We start from the raw sequence: 22,717 nt of genomic DNA on the forward strand, positions 1-22,717 counted from the left end.
ACTGCTGTTTTGAACAAGAGCCAGGAAGTTGAAAAGTGATTTCCTTTTTTAAAATCTGTACTTACACATCCTCGTGTGTCCCACCCTCCACCCCCACCAACTGTCACTCACCCAGGATGAAAAGGGAAATGTAAGTCATGCGGGCAAGTTGACAGTTCCCCCAGAGACCCTGGGGTGATGGGGGGCAGCCCAGGAAGCCCTCCCTGTGGACTGGTCCACCAGGCGCACACCTGGGGACACATCCACTCCACATGTCCCCGGAGCATCTCCCTGCAGAGCAGTGGGCCCAACCTCCTGTAGCACAGGTGAGCACCTGGGGCACAGCACCAAATGGCCACAGAGCTGGAGTTTTGTTCTTAAAAGTCATGTGAGATCTACATCCTTCTCAATAATACAGACCTACTTGCTTTACAACTAAAATAAGGCTTACAACCCTAACCCTAACCCTATGAATCTTCAAGCAACCTAGAAACCCCAGGAAGAGATGCCTGGCACCTTCCACATATTCCGGAAGTTGCTCCCACCACATTTGGGAAATGGGTCTAAGCCCTCCAGGCTACTAAGTGTATTTCAGGGGGAAAATGATGCCAGTGAGCCAATGTCCTGCTTCCTCCTTGCTCAGCACTGGCCCGAGGCTCTGCCCCCTAACTGCTGGGCAATCTGGGTTTCATGAGAGCCCTGGGTGTGCATCAGGGGGACCAGCTGGCACTAGGAAGTGGGGAGGTGAGAGGACAGGAGAGGAGTGTCCTCTGCAGGTTCTTTCTTCCCTTGACGCTGCCTGGGCCCTGGCCCGCTGCCATCCAGCCCTCAGGACCTCTCAAAGTAAGGGGGAAAGTGGGAGGCACAGGTGGGAGGCACAGATGGAAGGCCCCGGGGGTCAGGGGACATCTCTGAAAGCTCAGGTTTGCAGAGTGTCCCCCTGAATTCATGCCAAGACCACAGAATGAAGAACAAAGCTCCTGCCTGTGCCCTCCTGGGAAGGTCAATGTCAGAGAGCACAGTCAAGTGGGATCTGGGACCTTTGGATACTGGGTCTATCCCACTGCTGGGACGTTTCAATACCCAATGGGAGGGGTCCTTGCTTTGGCAAACCTACAAAGGTCGCCAGAGCATCTCTGGGAGTCCCTCGGCTGATAAACAGAGCATCTTTTATTCACGGCCGACATTCTGTTCCCAGTAGTTTTGTGCCCCAAATACCAGAAAGCCTGGCAGCAGGTCGCCACGTCCAGAGAAACAGTGGGCCCATCCCCAAAAGGGTAAGGCAGAAGCGGGCTACACCTAACAGTGCCATCACAGGCACCAGCCACCAGGGGGCAGCAGGCCCCCACAGGTAACTTGCCCAGAGGCTGGGGGGCTCTTCTGCTAGGGTCCTCTCTGGAGCCAGGAACCCCATGGCTGCCTGAGCCTCCCTCCACCTCTAAACCCTACTGGCCTCCCAGCAGGCAGTCAAGCCTGGGTTTGGGCATTTCTCTGCTAGTAGGAGACCCTACTGACAAAGAAAGTGGAAACCCCAGCTCCAAGCCCTTCAATAAGGAAGTAACCAGAAAGTCTCACCTCTTCTACAAAGTGTCTTGTAGTGCGGATCGATCAGGAGGGTCAGTGCTGGGGCTTCCACCCAGCGGGGGAGTGAAGGAAAAATTCAGCGGGAGAAGGAAAGCAAGGGGGCAGAGGCCAGGGCGGTGGTGGGGCGGGGCGGAGGGTGGCCTCAGGCGAGCGGGGCACTGGGGCACATTTCCGTCAGGATGTCGATGAGGTTGTTCAGGCCCGAGAGGTAACCGTCCTCCCGGTTCCCTTCCTGCCACGGGACATCGTGCCGCAGGGTCTGGCCCTCGGGCAGGGGCGTGGTTTTCCCGAAGTCGATCATCCACACCTTGGCCTGTTCCTTCTTGTCGTGGATGAAGAGGAGGGAGCTGCCGATGACCTGGAGGGGAGCAGGGAGATGAGGCCGGGAAGGGCCAGGCCCCGCCCTGACCCCCCACTGCTGCAGACCAGGCTCGGGAAAGCTGGAGACCTCAGTGTGAGGTGGGCAGAGCTGCACTCAGGTGAGGCCCAGAGCCCACGGCTCCATTCCCCCATTCTCTCCTGGGCAGTAGAGCCCAGGAGGGTGGCCATGCCCAGGGCAGAGTACATGGGATCCAGAACACGACCACCCACAGTGTGAACAGAGCCAGGGAGGAATGTCCAGGGTGGCAGGCGCTGTGCATGTGTGTGCATGTTCGCACGTGGGCCTGGGCTCCCCAGCAAATCAGGGTCTTATGAGCCCCTCTGGGCACTGCTGTCAATCCCCAAATCCTCTCTCTCTCTCAGGCGCCTCGCGTGCTGCCTTCTGCCCTGCTCCAGAGTGGTGCCCTGAGACCTGCCTGCCCTTCCCGAAGATTTCAGGGTGGTGATGGAGGGCTACTTAGCTACTCCAGAGGCTCAGGGATCCTCGTGTGGGAGACACAAGTCTGCCACAGCCACTCAGAACGGAGGAGCCCCCGCGGCTGGGAGGGAGAGGGAGGAGAGGGCGACGGGACCACAGCTCACAGTCCCCGTGGCTGTCCCGGGGAACCTGGCAGATGGCTGCAGTGCGGTTCCTGCGTGGAGTGAGGGGCCTGACCCGGCTGCAGTCAGCCTAAGGACGGCCCCCGGGCTTCGGGAGCAGGTCTGCTGGTGTGGGGGGTAGGCCCACAACTCAGGCAGGCGCGCCCCGAGGTCATGGCCCACCACACAGAGCACAGGTCTCCGCCCCTGAGGACAAACGGCTGACACCTACCTCGTGGCACTTGAAGAAGGGAGAGATTTCCAGGGTGGCCCGGATGTCCTTCAGCCGGTCCCGGTAGGCAATCTGAGAACAGAAAGATGCCCAGATTTTTAAATATATCGGGGTGGGGGGTGGGTGGGGGGTGTGGTGGCTAGGTGTCATTTAGCCCATTAAGAGTCGCTGACGTCAGTATGAGAGGGTCCTCACACTCTTATTTCAACCTCCTCATCTAGAAATGAAGAAACTGAGGCGCCATGAGGGCAGGGCAGCTGGGGCCCTGACCCCACGCTCCCTCTACTCCACACTGCCTCGTGACAGGAGGTGCCGGGGTGGAGGGGAGTCAGCTCCAGACGCCCCTCGCACAGGGGTTAAGTCTATTCTGGAATGCCAGCAGTGTGGAGGCAGCACCCAGAGAGCCCGGTTGCCATGGTGCGAACTTCCTGACACAAACTTAAGTGCCCTGAACTTTTGAAAAGAACAGCATAAAAGAGCCAAAGCCACAAATCCCTCTTCCAGCGGCTTCTCCGCAGAGCTATGCTGGCCCTGGGGTGTCCACCCTCCCGGGGTGCTGCAAGGAGGGAAGCCCGTTGCACACAAGCACTTAGGGTCCCCTCGACGCCCATGTGGAGCAGCGCCAGCCTGGGGCTCAGCGCCAGCAATGAACCCCTCTTGTCCAGGCGCAGGCACCGTGTACTCTGTAGCAGCTCTGCTGAGCTGGGGCACCTGTCCCATGCCTGAAGCCTCTGGCTTCATGAAGCTCTTACCACGGGGGAAAGTCTTCCGACTGGAAAAGGCAGGAGGGAGACTCCCCAGTACCAGCCAGTGCTGAGTCTCCTTGGAGAAGGGCTGTCTGGGTTCAGCCCTCTAGCTCAGCAGTCCTGGGGAGCCCGTGCAAGAGAAGGCACCTCTCAAGCGGGATCCAGGGCCCACCTCCCTGGTGTAGTCAAGTCCTTGACGGTCACAGGGTGCCCTGTAATTGGGGTGTGGGGGCTCAACACGCCCTATCTCACATGATCCCAGTGCTCAGAGCATCTGTCCAGCCTGCCTACAGCAAATGAAGTCATCTGTCACGAACTTCTGCCACCCACACCTCCAGGCACAGAGAGCCCGTCAGTTCTTGCAGGGGAGGGGGATGTGACATCTCAGCCCCAACCCCCGCACACTTCCGTCTCAGCCTGGTGGAGGGCTGGCCAGGCCTAGAAGTGCAGGGACCAGCAGGCTGCCGGCCCACTGGGTGTGTACCCCAGCTCCCCCGCTTTCCTAGCTGTGTGCCCTTGACCACTCAGTCTCCTCATCTGTAAAATGGGGACAAGGATGCCAAGCCGCTGCAGGCAGCTGCTGTGAGGGTTTGGTGGGCACTTGGCGTAATACTTGGCAGGCAGTGGGCAGGGGGCGGGGGGGAGGCTAGAGGAACACAGCGTTGGAAAGGACTGCTCTGAAGGGGATGGAGACGTTTTGGGGAGCTGAGTTCCTGGCGAATGGAAAAAACGAGCACATGTTCACCCGCCAACAGACTGACAACCACACCACCTCCCTCTCCTTCCAAGCAGAAGTTTGAGGCCAGGGTTTTCTGCATGGGTACCATGGCTCCGTCTTGGGCTGGGCAAGAACCCCCAGAGAGGGCCCGGCCCCTGTGCAGGGGGCATCTGACTCACCAGGATGTTTGGGTTTCCTTTAGTGAATTCTTTGAAGGCCTCAATCACTTGCTCCCTCGTTTTGGTCTTCTTGAAGTCCCGGTTTACAGAGCCATCTTCTTTCTGAGAACGACACCCACCCGGGAGGCAATGCAGCAGACAGCCCACAGGTGGGCACTGCACTCATTCCCCCACCCCGTGCTTCAGAGCCAGGAGCCCCAAACTGAGCCCCAGGCAGTGAGGTGCCCGCGTGCAGCACCAGGAGGTAGGCGCCGGACTGACCGGGCACGGGGCGGTTAATCGGACGCACCGCAGAGGGCGCCTGGCCTGGGCCCTGGCTGAGGAGAAGGAGCAGATGGCACCAGCGTCTCAGGCAGAGGAAGAGCATTAGGAAGGCCTGGAGGCCTGAGGGGCGCCTGGGCCAAGGTGGTGGGGCAAGGCCGTGACAGCTGCCCGTCCTGAGGATCCCGAGTGTGAGCAGCGGGGTTCTGAGAGAGCCTCACGGGTCTCCACTGCCCCTAGAGGCCCGGATCCTGGAACCGGGGTGCCAGAAGGTCCCTGATGCCCAGGGACGCCCTTGCTCACCACAGGAGAGAGGCGCCCCTTGCCCCACGTTCAGATTGCCTTTGTAATTACAGGTATCTGACTTAGGTTCCTTGAGAGCTGAGGTTTAACAGCCCACCCGGCTCCCAGCCCCGCCCAGCACACAAAATGGGTCCATTTCCTGAGACCAGTGCTAAGTCTGTTCCAGGCAGACCAGGCAACACGTGGGGCTTATTTAGCACCTCCATGAGAAAATCTGTTCTTTAAGATCAAAGAGTGAGCAAGGATGGCTCCCCTAGGAGCCCCCAAACGTGGGTCTGTGCACCCCAGGAGCTGAGCTTAAGGCACTGTGGCTGCCTCTGCAAGAATGGGCAGGACCCTGGGCAGCATGAGAGGGCTGTGGGCTGGGCCTTCCCCACCCCACAGAGGGTCTCTGCGGGTGCCCTTTCCTGGACCAAGGGAGGGGAGAGGCTGGTGAAGAGCTGGTGAAGGCAGCTGGCTTCTCTCAGAGCCCGAGAAGACGGGCTGTGGGCTGCTCCCACACAGCTGGACAACAGAGACCAGAAGATCCAGCTTGAGAAGGAGAGAGAGGTGAAGAGGAAAGCAGACTGCCTCAGACAGATCCAGAAAGGAAAAGGAGCGCTGAGAGGGAGAGGATGTGCATATAACAACACTGGACACAGAACACAGCAAAAGCTGCTTTCAGAAGACAAAGGAGGGGCAAGTGGCTTTCTCAGCTCGTAAAGCAGCTGTTCCGGGGGCCAATGCCCAGCAGAAACTTCCACCCAATGCCATCTACAAGGAAGCTGCCCTGGTTTCACTCGCTCAGGATTCATGCCCTACACTGGGCAAGGGCTGGCCAACATGAGCCAAGAATGGACAGAGCAGAGATACCCAAGAATGCTCAGGGACTGTCCTCCACTGACAGGGATGGCTGCCTGAGACCGAGGGGCTAGCACCTCACACCACGCTGCTTGAGGCGAAATGCACGTCTGAGCTGACCGCCAGATCCAAACAGCAAGGGCAATGTCTAGGAGCCGGGGTCTGGGGAAAGCATTCTCAGGCCCTACTCAGATGAGTGAAGGGGAAAGAAAGGAGAATGAGGTGGCTCAGAAGTTGGGGGGTGGCCTCGGTGCAGGCTCCCCAGAGGTGTTTGGTGACCCGGACAGAGCAGTGCCTAGTCCTGCCCACCTGGGCAGACGACTCGGATGTCAAAGCAGCTAGCAGGCTCCCTCCCTTGCCTGCATCTCACTCTAAGTCCTCATTTTGGGACCCTGGGCAGAATGAGCCAGCTACCAGCCCTGGCATCCAGGCAGGGGCCTCCTGGGTGGGTACTCAGGGCTGGGCATGGTCTAGACTGAAGGCAGGGTCATTGGCAGAAAGCTTACTGCTGGGCAGGGCTAGAAGCTACCCCTGCTCCAAGACCCCAGCCCCCCTCCATGGCCATCCTACCCGGACTCAGATCAAGCAGTAGGCCAATTTCCCCAAACGTGTGCCCCCGGGGCTGGCTGCCCATGCCCTGGTCTATACTGGGAGGAATCTTACAGCCTCTGAAGGACCCCTGGGGTGAATGTTGGTGGAATCCAAGGACCCAGTCCTTTCCCACCCAGGAGTTGGGCGGCTCAGGCAGCTTCAGGCCCCACCTGGCCATCCTCACCTTGATGCCCTCAATCCTGAACCCGAGGGTGGCCGTGGAACTGATGGTTTCCCTCCACTGCATGTACCGCGGCTTGGTCACGGCCCGCTGGGCTTTCTCCTCCTCGGTCGGGGCCTCTGGGTCCACCTCAATCATCTTCTGGTACATGTCCTTCCGGAGGCTGGGCTTCTTCCGGGCCTTGGTGAGCTCCTCCTCCAGGTAGGTCCTGCGAGGGAAGGGAGGCCTCATGAGGGCCACTGGCTGGACCGAGGCCCACTGGCGCCTTGCCCGAGGGCTGCAGACAGCTTGGCCAAGCCAGGCTCACCCAGGGTGGGCACACGTTGGGTTGGGCTGGGCCTGGCTCTTTACAGAGACTGGGGCAGCCTTGCCTAATGGGGCAACTTCATTCTGAGACTGGGAAGGCCTGACAAAGCTCAAGGAGCTCTTCCTTCTCGGGGAGGCTCACAGGACCAGCAGGGGAGGAGGAGGCAGGGCAGCTTGGGAGCTCGTCCTGCTGGGGTGAGGCTGGGGAGGGGGCTGAGGGCAGGTCCATTCAGGGCCCAGCCTCCCTGCCCCCCATGGCTGCCTGGGACGCTCCCAAGAAACGAGGGCTTCGGAAGCCAGCACCTGTGTGGGTCTGGGAGCATGTTCTGTCCCTCTACCCTGCCCATCTCCCTGGTGCTCCTGAGGGCTCTCTCTGAAGAGGGAACACCTTCTTGAGTAAAAAGGCCAGGCTAGAAGGCGGTCTCTGAAGGAGCCACAGTGCTGGAGGGAGAAGCATGATGATGGGGAGGAGAAGGGAGCCTCGGGGCTCCTTTTGCTACAGAAGAGACATGCTGGGCTCTTCCTGCCTCTCGGACACCAGGCCTCAAGAAGATGCAGTTAAGCAAACTGTTCGCCGCCGTGCCCTCTGCACAGGTGTTGGGGGCGGGGCGGCAGGGGGGGTGGTGGGGAGCCTGCAGGCCCAACTGGCAGGGGTTCCCTAGAAATCAGCAGACATAACAGAAGTGGGGACGGTACAGACTCTGAGCAGCCTGGCACTGAATTCCTGGCCGCAGGCCGCCTCCCTGACCCCCAGGGCCAATGGGGTGAGTCACCCCCCTGCTGCACACCCCAGGGCCAACGGGGTGAGTCAACTCCCCTGCTGCATATCAGACGCCCACCCTCCTCCCTGCTACTATTTCAAACTCCCCGTCACCCCCGACAATGAGTTCAGCAGCTGTCTATGACCCTTCCTGAAACAGAAATCTGCAGCGTCAGTTAAGTAGACGGAAGTTTTCTTCCCGGGCCGGTGTGGGTGGGCATTGCCCACACAGTAGCCTGTGACAACCGGCCTGGCCTCCACCTGCCATCTGTCCCCAGGGGCTTTGCTCCACTGACACCCACCACACCTCCAACCGGCCAGTGTGGGACTCAGAACACATTAGTCAAATCTACATCTATTAAAAAGTTTCCAGAACCACTGGACCAACTCTTAACAAGAAAAAAGTAAATCTGTGGGTGTGAACTTGGGCCTGGTCATTTAGGACCTTCCAGGGAGTGATGAGGGCTTCCTAGGTAGCTCTGCTGGTAAAGAATCCGCCTGCAACGCAGGAGAGCCTGGTTCGATTCTTGGGTAGGGAAGTTCCTCTGGAGAAGGGATGGGCTACCCACTCTAGTATTCTTGGGCTTCCCAGGTGGCTCAGACGGTAAAGAGGTCGCTGCATTGTGGGAGACCTGGGTTTGATCTCTGGGTTGGGAAGATCCCCTGGAGGAGGGCATGGCAATCCACTCCAGAATTATTGCCTGGAGAATCCCATGCACAGAGGAGCCTGGCGGGCTACAGTCCATGGGGTCGCAGAAAGTCGGACGCGACTGAGCAACTAAGCGCAGCACAGCACAGGGAATGATGACCAAAAGCAGGCGGTCTGCCTCGGTTGTGTCGTCTACACACACACACATGCATGCACACACCACTATATATACACCCGTGCACACAAACACCACCGTGTGCAGAGCCAGGTCAGTGATGATGACAGCTTCAGGGCAGAGGCTGTGGGCAGGCGGCTTCTGCATGAACTTGCGTCATGCTGGCCCGTGCTATGTATTTGTGTGTGTGGTGTGGAAGGGGCTGCCATCCCAAGGCTCCTGAGTGCACTGCAGAGGCCTGCAGGGCGGGTGGGTGGATACACTTCTGCAAAGGTTTCTCAGTAGCTCCTTACACAGGAAGCAAGCCTCAATGTCAAATCCCTCTCCACATGGGGCTTTCTCCAAAAAGGGGCCCGCGTAGCTCAGTTTGGGCAGAGTTGCTCACCTTTCAGGGAGGAAAGGGGCTGGGCAGATGCCTACAAGGGTCACGAGCTGGATGGTGGGGTCAGGGGTCCACTGGGAGGTGTCGACACTGGCCCAGCCCACCTCGTCCACCCCTGTGGGAAGGTCACGACTCCATGTCATGTGGAGGAGCAGAGGCCCAGGGGCGAAGTCACAAGATGAAACAGAGGGAGGGCGCCTCTCAGGAAGGCAGCTGGCTCATGAGGAGCCAACAGGTGACACAACAAACCCACCCATGCCCACCACCCTCCCCAACCTGCTTCCACAAGGGCAGAGGTGCTAAGGCAGCTTGGTCTCTGCCTGCCAGCCCCTGGCCCGAACATCAGGAAGACACTCCTGACTCTCCAGACACAGAGATACAGGTTAAATCGAAGAAAACTCCCTAGAGCAAAGCGGGCTGATGTCCTTGTGGAACCGGGGTCCCAAGAACACCCCTCCTTAGGACACCATAGGTGCCTCCATCACCCTCTCCTCAGGCCCCACCATGGCTGAGGCTCAGTCTGCTGACCAGCCCTTCCACCACAGTGACGAGTCTGTGACGAATCTGAACCCCTCCTGCTTGGGATGCAGGGTCTGTGGTGGCCCCGGCTCCGGCCTCCTCCTTCTGACAACCCCAGAGCCCCTGGGAAGGGCCAAGCTGCAGCCCAGGCTAGACTGGCAATCAGAGGCCGGCTGCGGAGGTGGGCGGTGTGTCTGTCTGGCTGCGTGGCCCTGATGAGTCCCTTAAGCCACTGGTGGCCGAGGCCTCCTGCCCCAGACTGGCCTGAGGCCCATCTGCCAGGACTTGCTGGAAGAAGTCCCCAACACTCAGAGCACAGAAGGGCCCTCCACGCTCAGGACCCAGGAGACAGGGAAGGTGGGGCTGGAGGGGGACTGGTTTGGGGGAGACTTATCCCTTTCCCTCCACTCGGGCCCTCACTTGCCCACACTTTCAGTCTCCAAGCTCTGCCCAGGACTGAGCTAACTGTGTCTCAGCCCTGCTGGTGGCTCCCGAGAGCCCTGGGTACAATGGGACAGAGGCTCCAGGTGGCAGGGGGAAGCGGCAGCCTTGGTGAGAGGGGAGGCTCCTGTCCCCCCAGCCTGCCAGGGAACAAGACGGGCACACCGGCAGCCTTTCAGAACTGACTGGTCAGGCATTCTTCCCACGGGGTGTACTTTTTTTGGCCGTGGTCTGACTGTACAGCGGGTGGGATGGAAGAGCAGTGGCCAAATGGTGGCTGAAGGGACATTCTGTCTCCTCCCTGGTGGGCTGGAGATGGTGAGACCCCTGGATGGAGGGAGGAGAAGGCTGGGGACAGTGTCACAGCAAAGACTGGGACCTATACTTACCCACCCCTTCGTCCCCGCCCTCGGGGCAATGCCAAGGGGACTCAACGGGCCAGCTTGCAGGGTCTGATTTTATGACACAACTCCCAGGAGGAATGAAGAGGGAAAGAAAACTGACCAGCTTGCCTGCTTCTCTCCTGCATGGACGCACACACGCACGCATGCACACACTCTCACACACACTCCTCTCTCTCAATCTCCTCTTTTAGGAAATAAAACTGCTTAAACCATCCAAAGCAAACACAGGCTCCAGCTGTGAGCTCTGCGGCTGGGAGCCTGGTCTCCCCAGCGGGCAGCGGGTGGGATGGAGGAGCCTGCGTCTGGCCGCCTCCTCTCGGCACCTGCAGCAGGGCTCTCTGAGGCCTGCGGGGACTTCCCCACCCGCTGCCCTGCTGGGGAGAAGGAGTTACCCTGTGACTCCTGAGGTGAGATGGCCAGAGTCTGAGAGATGAGAAAACCTGACCAGCAAAGCAGGGACGGCGGCCAGGTCTCAGGCCCTCTGGGCTCTGCTCACACCACCCTGTCTCCTCCAGCCCACTCTTCCTGTCTCCTTCCCTCCTGGGTCCTGTCTGGGCAGAGTCTGGGGTGGGGTGGGGGGCCCCAATTCCACACACAGGCTGCCCACATACACATCTGGCCATGTGTTCAGCCCCTGACCCGGGAACACGCAGCTGCCAGGCTGGGGCCACCACCGCCCCAGTCCAGAAGGCAGCAAGCCGGTGCCTGCTGTCAGGGGACAGGGGCGGGAGAATGGGATAAGAAGAGCCTCCCTCCCGCCGCCCCTCTCCTAGCCCGTGTAACAGGAAGCCGCCCCCCTGCTTGCCCCAGCGATCCCGCCTGACCAAACAGGCAGCCCTCTCCGTGGGGAGGCTCTGCACCCCGCCAGGTCCCCTCGGCCCCTGGCTCACTGGAGAAGGAAAGGGGTCGTCCTGGGCAAAGCCAGCCTCCCTGTCCCCTCTGCACCTATGCAAGATGACTGGGGTTGGGGTCCACCCAGACCCCTGGCCCCTCCTCGCACACATAAGGCCTCAGGGACCACCCAGAAAGCCTCCGCCTCCTGGGATCCCTGAGCGCCGCCGTGCCCAGGATCTGCTGCCCGGCCAGCTGGGTGCCGAGGAGCGGGCGGGCCCCGTCCCAGAAGCCTGGCTCACCTGACGCCCATCTTGCAGTCCATCACACACGGCGAGTCGAAGTCAGCCAGCAGGTCGTCCATCTGGTTGTAGCGCTCCCCGTCCTTGACCACGTCCCCGTGGTAGGCAGGCACGAAGGGCTTCAGCACGTCGCCCATCAGCCTGTCCAGGCAACGCTGCTCCGACTCGCAGTGCTTCTTCAGGATCCTGCCGTTGGCAGCCGCCTTGAAGCTCCCTGCGGAGCGAGGTGGAGGAGACCCTGGGTCTCCGGCCCGGGCCCTCCCCACCCTGACCTCCCCCTGTGGCACACACACCCCTCCATCACAGGAGATGCTGCGGGGTTGGCTAAGCATAGGGCTCAGGGTGTGCCCAGGTCCCTGCTGGCGCAACGAGCCCTTTAAGGGGACTGGGGGCAAGTCCCAGTTTCCCCCACACCCAGACGGCAACTCTGGGCTGGTTTCCCGACTTCCCAGACCCCAGGCTCCTCCTCTAAAGTTGGAAGCAGAGCAGTGCTCACAGCTGGAGGGTGAGCAAGACTAGCAGAGGTTCTGGGCAGGACCTATGCACCCCACTCTATGCAATTTCTACCCCCCACCCCACCATCAACCCTTACCAGCCATGAAGGTGTCTCCACTCTCAGTGGAGAAGCCCTGATAGGATGGGACTTAGTGCCAGGACAGCGAGAAAACCTGGGCACTCCACATTTCTGAGCCACACCCTCAGGCAAGTATTGAGGAAGGATGTCCATCGGCCTGCCTTGAGCTAGGCCAACATGGTTGAGGATATAAAAAAAATGTCAGACCTTGCGCTGCCCTGAAGTCCACAGGCAGCCACTGAAAACCCCCCTGATGATGGATGGATCATCATTACAAAGGATGATGCATGACAAAGGGCCACGGCTAGTGGGCTAGACAGCTCTAGATGTCCTCTCCTGTCACTGAGGGCCACCTGGAGACCTCACAGCTAGCCCAGGGCCTGGCCACTGCATCCCAGCACTCCACACCGTCTAACACTCATGGAGTGACCTGCTCGTCTCTCCCACCAGCTACGAGTATCCTCTGGGGCAGACACTGTATCTGCATTCGTGCTGTTACCCCGAGGAGCACGGTGAGGTGAGCATACAAAAGGCACTCAGGGAAGCACTTAGCTTTGTCTCTTTGTCCAGGGTGACAAATGGCAGGCAAGCTAAAAAGATGGATGACTTTGTTTTATTGAGTTAAAATGAAAGCGAGATTGAGAGAAAGAGATTGAAAGAGACAGAGTCTGAAGAGAGAGATGTGTGATCTGTGAAGGGGTGATGCAGACTATGGAGAAGGAGATTGTCACGTGCATTTTCAAGGCAGTGTTAGGGCCCTTCTCTTGGACAGCATGTCTGTTCGGAACCTTGAACTCCCGGAATATCCAGAGCCACCCCCGACACGTGTTGGTCGCCTCCCCAGAGAGCCAGACGTCCCGGGAGAGCTGCAGCTACCTGCGTGTCCTGCCAGCTGGATCCAGGGGTACTTCTTCTTGAAGGACATGACAAAGGGAGACCAGTGCACCATGTTTTTTATTTTCCTCCATGATTTGCTCTAGAAACAAGCAAACGAAAAACTCTACGTTAGAAGCAGAACTACTACTTTCTGGTGAGAATGAATTCAAAGCCAGGTAAGCTCTGGCCACAGGATGAGCTTTGGGGTGAGTGCCACACCCCAAAGCAGGCAGTTCTGAGGACCTTACCTCCAACATCTATGTGGCATCTATCTAGGGGGCTTTGCCCCCTTGTACAAACGGGATGAGCAAAACACCCCGAATCAAGGGGACAGGCTCTGACGCACTGTGAGAACAGAGGACAGGGAGGGCAGGGGTTCTCCATCCAGGGCTGACCCCATCCCATGCCAGTCCCCTATCAGGGGACAACTAAACCAATACTGCCCTTCTCTGTGCCCCTCTCGGGGCTTCAGCTTCTTCATCTGTCTGGGGAGGGTTTAGTTGCTCCCCAGGTTCTTTGGATCAGTGGACACTCTAGGACTCTGGAAAGTGACCTCTCTCATCCCAACAGCAAGGGCTCGTAAGGGGAAGACCAGTGAGGCTGTGGTCGCCCCTCGGCAGCATGCCATCTCACTCCGCACTGGCACAGGCGGCGGCAGCAAAGGCAGCTCTCGCCTGTGAGAAGTATGAGGCGACTTTAAAGGGAATTCCCCGGGACTGCAGTGCCACCAAGGCTCTGGTGCACACCGCGGTGAGCAAGCCCGTGAGGCTCCTTCTCCACTGTACTTCTCCTTCTCAGGACGTTTCTTAAATGAAAACTGTGTGTGTGTCTCTCTGTGTGTGTATAGGAGGGGCTCCTTGGGCAGAAAAGAGAACTAACCTTTATTGAGCACCTTACTTTATTTTCTCAGCAAGCATGGTAATCATTGTCATTTCGATTTGCAGAGCCCCAGCCTCAGACAAGTAAGTAACCCAGCAGCATTTAAACCCTCACCTACAGGACTCCTTTTTTTAAAAAATCATTTTTATCCTCATCAATAAACATTTCCCTGTATAAAAATATCTCTAAACGAACTTTAATAAGAATGGGTTATAGACCTGAAGATCAAGTGTCCCCAGACTCGAGCCCCTGAAGGGGGTGATGAGAAATGAACTGAGAAACATTTCAAGTTCCTGAGAAGCGGATCCCTGAACCAGCAAAACCACAGACAGTAAATCTCCAAGACTGTGCTGGGAAGGCGAAGCTGGGAATTCTGCAGAAGAGGGGGTCCTGCCTGGACAGGGTACCCTGGAGAGGCAGCTCCTCCTTCCCGGTCCTGCACCGTCTGCCAGCAGCCGCCCAGAGGATGCTGAACGGACTCCCCAAGGTTAAATCAAGGTTAAATTGGTCTCCTTTGTTTTTTTTCTCCGTGGTGAGACTCAGCTACTTCTGTCATCAAGTTTTCAAGTTGAAATTTGTTTAAGGAGAAAAATTCTTCCCTACGTGAACCTGGCAATGTTTGCCCCATGCCAGAAACCCTCGCTCTACCGTCAAGACCTACTCTATCCTTAAGTGAGGGCAGTGCTCTGCCAGGCCACATGACAAAGGGCTGGGCTCATCGACAAGGGTGTTTTTCCTAGATCCTTCTGATGGAGATCACCGAAGAAGGCTGAGGAAAGTCAGTGTTTCTTATCTAAGCACCCAGAAGGCTGCATAAATACTCAGGGCAGACAATGCATGAGGGCAGCAATGGTAAAATCTAGTTACATGAGACAACCAACCAAGTGATGGCCTGTTTCACCCAGGGGGAAGACATTTAGGTGGGTCCAAAAGAAAAGTGCAAGTGATCACCATCCTCTGGTCACACTCCTGCAACAAAGCTCAGAGGGAATGAGGGTCCCACAGGTTCAGAGCCGGGTCGGAGGCAGGGGAAGGTAGAGTGTTCTCCATCCAGGGCTGAGCTGACCCCATCCCACACCACTCACTCATAAGGGGTCAACTAAACCCGCACTGACCTTTTTCTTTTTTGGCCTTGCGGGTTAATTGCTCCATGGCATGTGGGATCTTAGTTCCCTGACCAGGGATCGAACCTGCATCTCTCATACTGAGAGTTGGGTTCTTAACCACTGGACCACCAGGGAAGTCCCCCCACATTGCCCTTCTTCACGAACACTCTCGGGGCCTCAGTTTTCTCATCTGTCTAGGGAGAGATGGACAACTGGTCCCCCATGTTCTTTGGTCCTGTGGACACTCTAGTAGGTCTCTGAAAAACGACCCCTCTCACATCCCAAGATCAAGGGCCCCTCAGAGGAAGACAAGAGGCCCCGATCACCCCACTGCAGCGTGTCATCTCATACTAGATTTGCAGATGTGGTGATAGCAGAGGACCCAGGGAGGACTGTCAGCTGCCAGGGTGGGGCTGGAGGTGGGGTGATGCGAAGACTGAGGTCTGCTGGGAAGGAAGGCTGTGACGGAGGCTGACCCCCAGAGGCGGTCTAGGGGCAGACTCGAGGGGGCAGAAGACTTCTGCAGGCAGCGGGGCCTGTGGGAACAGAGGCCCAGGACCGAGATTTAGAGCAACTGGGCTATGTGTGCTGGGAACGAGAGCTGGAAGCAGTGGTTGATAAACATGAGTAGGGGCTGAGATGGTTGGACTCAAGGGACTGTGGTATGGGGGAGACAGGCTGCCCTGGGCCTGAGCCCTGGCTCCATCCAGTCCTCACTGACCTGGGACATGTTCTGGACCCTCCCTGAGGCCCTATTATCTCACCTGTAAAATGGGAATAACATATAGCTTCCTCTGATCCCAGGAGGTAAAGCCATTAGGAGTTCACAGGCACCGAGGTGTTTGTGGAAGAGTCTTAGCGGTCTGAGTTCAAGGAAGAGTGTCCTTGAAGTCACCCCAGGAATAGTCAGTCTGGAGCTAAGTTTACTAAGGAATAAAGGCCATGGAGCTGGGGCTGGGCCAGACCCAACCAGTTGGGAGGCAGCTCTTTGGGGACCCACTGGGACCCACCGGGCAGTGGGCCTGGGATGCAGGAGACAGGAGGGAACTGATGCTGGCTGAGAAAAGCCAGGCTCCGGCCCAGCAGGGGCATCTGAGCTGTGAATCCTCTACGTCCAGGGGTCCAAAAGGGAGAAGGGTGCTCCAGGGCAGGGGTCCTCTGACAGCTTATGGGACCCAAGAGCCTCCCAGTATGACCGAGCTCTGAGTAAACGGGGCCTTTTTCTGGGTAGCTTCCCTTTTCCCACACCTCCTCCACAAGGAAGCAATTCTTCAACGTGAAAATGGGCCCCACGTGGCCAAGGCCAGAGAGCCCGCCCCTTCCAAGGTGGAATATTCCACTGGGCCGGGTGTGCACACCAGGGGATTTCTCAACTGCGCTGGCAGCAGCACACAGGGGATTTTCCTGTGGTTTTAAATAGCAGCACCCAGGCCATGCCTAAGGTCGCTGCCAAACATTAAACAGAAAAGCAGATCCCGGTCCAGGCCCAGGAAAGGAGGCTGCAGGGTGATCATGGCGCCCCCACCCCCAGCCCATAGAAGCGGAGAGAACAGAAAGGTGGGAGATCGCAGAGAATCGGTTCCCCTACGATGATGCCAGAGAGCCCAGCACCCATCCAGGAACCACCTGCTCCAGGTAGAAGCCATGTCCCAGGCAGCCAGTTCCAGAAGGCAGGCGGGGGGCTAGCAGTCTCCATCCGAGCCCCTTGCTGGAGGAAGCCACAGTCCTCAGAAGTAGAGGCCAGGCCTCTCCCCCAAACCAAGACAGGAGGCCAGCAAGACAGGAGAACAGCCCGACAATCTGGAAGAATTTCATCTCGAGGAGCTGATCACCTTTTCTCTCCGGGGAGAGCCTCAAGAGCATCAGTCGCTGGAATCAGACCACAACCCCAGGTCTCGAGTTTCCTGAGCCCAGCTTTGTCAGACACATAGGCAGCCCTCACAGGCCTTGAAGGTGGTGTGGCCAAGGGTGCCTGGTCCCTCCTCCAGGGCAGCGCTGGCTGCCTGCTCATCTTGCTGGTCCCGGTTCTCCATCACCTCCCAGTCACCAGGACTATCTGGACACCCTCTGCTGACCCTCCCTGGAACACCCCCAAAGCGCCACCTGCCTGACACGCCCCCTGACCTCTCTGGGTGGCGGGGTCCTCATATGTCAATCTGAGGAGTCCGCTAGCTGACTCAGGCAAGCTCAGCTCTAATGCACTCCTTACTCACAAGTGGATCTGGAACTGGCTTAACTAAACGGATAAGCCCGGGTGTTCCTCGCCAGTCTGCTGAGCATGAGAGAGCAAAGGGGACGGCTCTCAGAAACTGCCTGCAAGCTGGCATCATCTGTCACCTCACCAGGAGGGCTCATTTCCCTAGACATGCAACAGGATGGGCGCCAGCTCCCCCAGCACTGGGCCTGGTGTGCGCACTCCTGACTCATCACTTATGGGCTCTCACTATGTGACAGGAGCTGGGCCGGGAACTTTATGGCCTCATTTCTCATCTTCAAACTACCCCATGGTGGACAGGAGTCTTTCCTCTGGAAGATGAAGAATCTTACTAGTTGAATTGTTTCCCAGTCATTCCATTCTCCTCCCAGCCTACAGGTGCCAGTTCACCCTGGGAACCTCACACCAAGCTAACAACAGCGGTGTCTACCCACACGCAGAGCCCCTTCCAGCCCAGAGTACGCTGGACAAGGTGACGGGGATAGAAAACTGGGCAGGAAGGACAAGATTTCTACACGGTGGTTCTCCCGGGTGGCCAAGGCACAAGGCTGCTCAGGGGGAAGGGTTGTTCAGGCTGCTTCTTCAACAGAGGGGCCCAGAGTGTTTGGGAGATGCTCCACGACCGGCCAACAAAACCCCGGACAGGTCTCATTCTGGAGCTGGGCAGCGGCCACTTCCAGCTCAGCCAGCAGGTGACCTGGGGCTCGCCCATGAGTCAGATCAGACCGGCTAATCATTCCTAGACTGTGGCTAGGATTCTGTACTTGGGGTGTTCTTGGGTGGCATTCCAAGGGGAAATTAAGCCCCACAAAGCTGATGGCCTGTCAAGCAGGGTGGCAGGGGGGCGGGGGGGGGGCGCGCGGAGGTGGACATCTCTCACCTTGATTCTGTGCTGGATATAAGTCAAACTGCAGACTGGAAGTAAGGTTTTTCGCAGGCTTGGACAACCTGGCTCCACAAATCTCTAGATGACTGCCTGCATGCCTGGGCTAAATAAGCGCTGGTCTGCGTTTTGCTCTGTTTTCTTTACCTGCGTGCAGGGCAGGAAGGCCTTCCACTGATGTTTGCTACAGCCCTGACCTCGCTCTGTGAGAGGTGGGGTTTTGTTCTCTACTCTGGCTGCACGGGAAAAGGCACGGAACCCTAATGCACTCAGAGAAGTCCAGAAGGATCGGGAAACAGCCAGCCCCAGCGGGCAGACACTGGTCCTTTAAGACTCAAGAGATGTGTGGTGCTCTGACACTGCTCTGGCCAGTTCCCTCCCTTCATACCTGACTTGACAGGAGCTCAAATATTCAGAGAATGTGGAGAGGGATTTGCAGCGGGAGAAAAAACCCAACAACAACAAAACCCCAACCCTCTTCAAGCTTGAGGTGTCAGAAGTCACCCGGAAAGAGAGTTTCAGAACCTGGCAGACACGCACCAAGCCCTCTCCAGCCACTAGGTGCCTTTGGAAGGCTCGGGGCCTAACACATTCTGTCTCACTTTTCCCTCCACATCTTTGCCCAAAGATTCCAGGCAGATGTGAGTTTACTCCCTATAAGCGACCCCTCCACCCAACACACGGAGCCTCAGAGCACCCGGGGCAGCCGTGGCCAGGAAAGCTGCTCCTCACCCCCACTCTGGCCTGAACTCGAATCACCCGGAGCCCTTGAGAGCCCAGTGCGGAAACCATCCACTGGCCGGTGGGGCTGCTGGGGCCCCAGGGAGGAAGCCTGGGCAGCGTCTCTGATTGTGTGTTTATCTTAACCAGACTCCAAGCTTCCCAGTGATGCTAATGGCTCCTGGGCAAACGCTGCACTCTGGCTGGTTCCCCCAGCCAGTTATCTGCCTTGTGCCACATGGAACGTTGCCGTAAGACAAATAAAAGGGCTAAACGGGATGACCTCAAAGCCGGGCCATCAAACAGGCAAAAAGGACTGGTGGAGACGAGGAGGAGGAAGATGAAGACGGGAAAGCAGGGACCCAGAGCCAAGGCTAGGGGATGAGGGGGCCTCTGGCCACCCCACCCACAGCTGCTGTCAAGATCAGCTGTATGATACACAGGGTTCAGTGCAAAGTGAAATTCAGGCCCTGGGTCCAGAACTTGTTAAGAATATCAGGATTGGGAGGCAGAGCATGTAGCAAGCGTGGGGCCCCTTTGAGGGCCCTCAGGGACTGCACACTCTCACTCCTCCCGGGAAGCCGGCCCTGACTCCTGGAGTGGAAAACGCCCCTGCTGTTAGGCGGCTGGTGACTTGGGGCTTACAAGGCCTTCCAACTCCTGACCTGCTCCTCTCTGCCGATGACCACAGACTGCTGGGAGGGGAGGGCTGGAGATTGAAGATGTCTAAGATTCTCCTTGGGGGGAGAACCTTAGCAGTACACCCCAAAAATCGCAGAAGGGGAATGATGTCCTCAGCTCCCCCTTCATTCACCCTCTGCACATTCCTCAGGGCCTGGCCTTGCTCTCTCCTTCCTCGTGGCCTCTTTCTCGTCCACTGAGGGGGGAGTGGGCCCGGCAGTGGCGTCGGAACCGAGTGCCAGTCCAGTCCCTGCTACAGGAGGGCGGGTTGCCCAGGGTCAACATCATCTTCTCCTCAGCTCGGCCCACATGGGGCCTGCTTCCTGTCTTCTTTCGAGCCACCGCCTGCCCCTCAAAACCAAGGCCGTGTCTCTCCACAGAAGTCGGGGTGGGTGGAGGAAAACAGGGTAGTGACCTGGGGGAGCAGATGCCCTTTTGCTAGAGGGCTGCCTCACACGTAGCAGGAGGTTTCCAGGCCTGGGGCCCCTCCCCCACTCACACACGGAGGTATCTGCAGGTCACTAAACAGCTTCGGGTTTTGCTGGTGGCTCAGATGGTAAATAATCTGCAATGCAGGAGACCTGGATTCCATCCCTGGGTTGGGAAGATCCCCTGGAGTAGGGAATGGCAACCCACTCCAGTTACCTGGAAAATCCCAGACAGAGGAGCCTGGTGGGCTACAGTCATTGGGTCACAGAGTCAGACACGACTGAGTCACTAAACATACACACACACAAACACACCTTCTCTCTCAGGACTGTGAGATTCTGCAGGCAACTCCTGGTTCCATAAATCCCTCCCCACCCGCCCTCAACACTTTTAGCCACCAGGGATTTTTCACAAGCATGGGTGCAGAAGCAAAGGATTCTGCTAACACCTAGGCAGCTCAGAGACCCCTTTCCCCAGAGGCTGTTCCTCTGAGTGGGGTGTTCCCAAGGTGTCATGGGCATACCCGCTCCCCACTTTTCCTCTGGGTGAGTGTAACCCTCCAGAGACCCAGGAGCCCCTGCATCTAGCTCCACCAGATACTCAGCCAGTGCTTACTGAGCGGGTCCCCGGAAAGGTCACCACAATGAGCTACGCCTACAGCTGCAAGAGGTCCCCCATGGCTCACGAGGAGGGCGACCACATCCAACGTGACCCATCAGAAACCTAGTCAAAGTTGCTCGAAGCAAGATGAAGTTGCAGGCTGCTGAGCGCTCTGCTCCCCTCCTGATAGTCGCAGCGGAGCCTGGACAGTCTCAGACAAGCAGGCCTCCTGAAGACAGCTCCTCACAACCCCACTTCATCCACGGCAGCTGGCCTTCCTGCAGCTTCCCTTCCCCTTGGCCCTGCTACGCCTGCCGCTGTTTCCGCCCCGCAGATTCTCTGTACTACCCCCCTCCACCTTGAGTCTGTCCTAAGTCCTCTGCCTCTGAGGCAGGCCACAGCATTGGATTTTGTTTCCAAAAGGCACATGACCTAGGTTTTGGAGCTAGAATGATCCCTTGCTCTGCCGCTTCCCAGCTGCAGCTGTGAGCAAGTCTTTGAACCTCCCCTGCCTCAGTGTTCTCATCTGTAAACTGGGCATGATAACCTCCCACTGGCCACCCCACCAGGTTAGAGAGAGAACTGATGAAGTGGTAACACATATACATGGGTGCTCTGTATACTGTCATCGAACAGGTGAACCTTAGATGTTCACTTTGTTTGTACTTCTGTGTACAAGCTTTTTTCTTTCTTTCCTTTTTTTAAAAAAAAAATGAATAGTTTTCTCCTCTGAGGCATAAGAGACTGGCAGAAAATCCACTGGGCACTTCTCGAGGGTCAATCATTGCCAGTGGCAAGAAGATGAGCTAACTGTGTGACTAACTGCTTACAATGCTTCCCTTTGGATGTTCGAGGTAGCTGGGAACCCGCAGGGCGGCTCCGGGTCCTCTGAGCTCCATGACTCAGGGGGAGCAGAGGCGGCCAGCGCCCAGGTGTCTTGACACCAGTTTCTGGTTCAGAAAGTCAGTAACATTGCTAAAAAGAGAAAGAAGCGCTTCCCAAAGAACCCCACTTCACACCTGTGTAACTCTGCCAGGCTCCAGTGGAGAAAATAATAAACAGTGAGACTGCTGAACGGATTTCATTTTATACTGGGGTTTACACACTCTGTTTAATCCCTTTCCCAACGAGTTGTTCCCTCAATAGTCTACTCTTTCCTCCAGCACCTCCCTTTTCAGTTAAGTAGATCACTTGGCTAATTTTTATTTTCAGATAATTATAAAGAGTATCCTTTTTTTTTTCCTGAGTGAAAGAGATGAAGGGAAATCTCTAAAATATCAGAAAAGGGAAATTATCTCTGTACCCCATGACTCTCCAAAGCAATACTGCTAGAATCCTTTGCCTTGCTGCTCACGTGTGCGTGCGTATGCGTGTGCATATGTGTGTTGGTTAGTGAGGATAACCGGGCTTGTCCTCAGAGAACTCAGAAAAATGTTATCCTCAGAGGCAGAGAAATCACCTATTAAATGCCTAACATGTCATTAGGTACCATGCTCATATCTCATGTAATCCTCACTCACTACATGCATCTAGTTATCTCCATTCTGCAAATGGTGCAACATGTTCCGAGAGGTTAAGTAACTTGCCCAAGGTCACACAGCTTCCCGGTGTGCTCCAAGGATCTTGTTTTGTTTCAGCCAACAGGATAACTGGGCCCCCATCGTCTCTCCTCCAGTTAAAAAACAGTCTCAGATAAACAGCAAGTGCTTTGTCAGAAGAGTGACCTTTCAGATGGAGTAGGTCTGAATAAAGACCTGCCTTGCCCTCCTTTCCAAGCTGTTCCCAGCACAGCCTCCCTGACACACACTGAGGGAAGGCACAGTGACAAAGCGCTGAAAGTGGGTGAAGACGCCCCTGCCCCGGGAGGTTCGTTCTGTGTCAGGGCCTTTGTTCTGCTCTTGCAGAAGTCTGAGCGAAAGGCATTGAGTTGTCCATGTTTGGAAAAAATGCTTTTTTCTTCTTTCTTCTTTTGGTCTTTCTAAAAAAGCAGCTTGGGTTTCCCTAGTGATCATTCTTTCCTCCGCTGGGGAAAAGCCTGTGCTTCTCCCAGGCGGCAGAGCTGAGGCCAGCCAACTTTGTTCATTGTACTCGTCTGGCAGAGCCTGCCTGTGACGGCAGCTGGGTGCAGGCCCAGGCAGGTAGAGGCCCCTGGCTCAATAGCTCCGTCCTGAAGCCCTGGTTAGAAACTGACTGGGGCCAAAAGTGAAACCTGCCCCTGCCAAAGGGAGCTGGGAGCCTGGAGGGGAGGAGGGAAGGCCTTTCAAAACCTAGACACCAAGGATCGGAAAAATGAAGCCCAAGAACTTGGCAGGGCAGGTAGCTCCGGCTAAAAATAAGGATCTGCATTTGAAGACTCACCGTCTTCCTCCTTTAACAAACAAGACAACTCCCCTAAAAGCCAAGTGCAAAAA

At 57.1% G+C, this 22,717-nt stretch overlaps 1 protein-coding gene across 2 annotated transcripts in view; it reads right to left on the minus strand.

Moving 5' to 3' along the window:
* Nucleotides 1-356: 356 nt before the first annotated feature.
* Nucleotides 357-22,717, minus strand: part of ITPKB (inositol-trisphosphate 3-kinase B) — a 102,500-nt gene continuing 80,139 nt past the window's right edge. For both annotated transcript variants that reach the window (XM_065935554.1, XM_065935555.1), the window contains exons 3-8: nucleotides 12,794-12,893; nucleotides 11,344-11,557; nucleotides 6,578-6,782; nucleotides 4,399-4,500; nucleotides 2,756-2,827; nucleotides 357-1,921 (exon numbers count right to left, since the gene is read on the minus strand). In XM_065935554.1, the coding sequence (XP_065791626.1) occupies nucleotides 1,706-1,921; nucleotides 2,756-2,827; nucleotides 4,399-4,500; nucleotides 6,578-6,782; nucleotides 11,344-11,557; nucleotides 12,794-12,893 (909 nt within the window). In that variant the 3' untranslated portion in view covers nucleotides 357-1,705. The remainder of the gene's footprint in view (nucleotides 1,922-2,755; nucleotides 2,828-4,398; nucleotides 4,501-6,577; nucleotides 6,783-11,343; nucleotides 11,558-12,793; nucleotides 12,894-22,717) is intronic.

This window comes from Muntiacus reevesi, chromosome 5 (genome assembly GCF_963930625.1).
Source record: "Muntiacus reevesi chromosome 5, mMunRee1.1, whole genome shotgun sequence".
In the NCBI taxonomy this organism is placed as follows: Eukaryota; Metazoa; Chordata; class Mammalia; order Artiodactyla; family Cervidae; genus Muntiacus; species Muntiacus reevesi.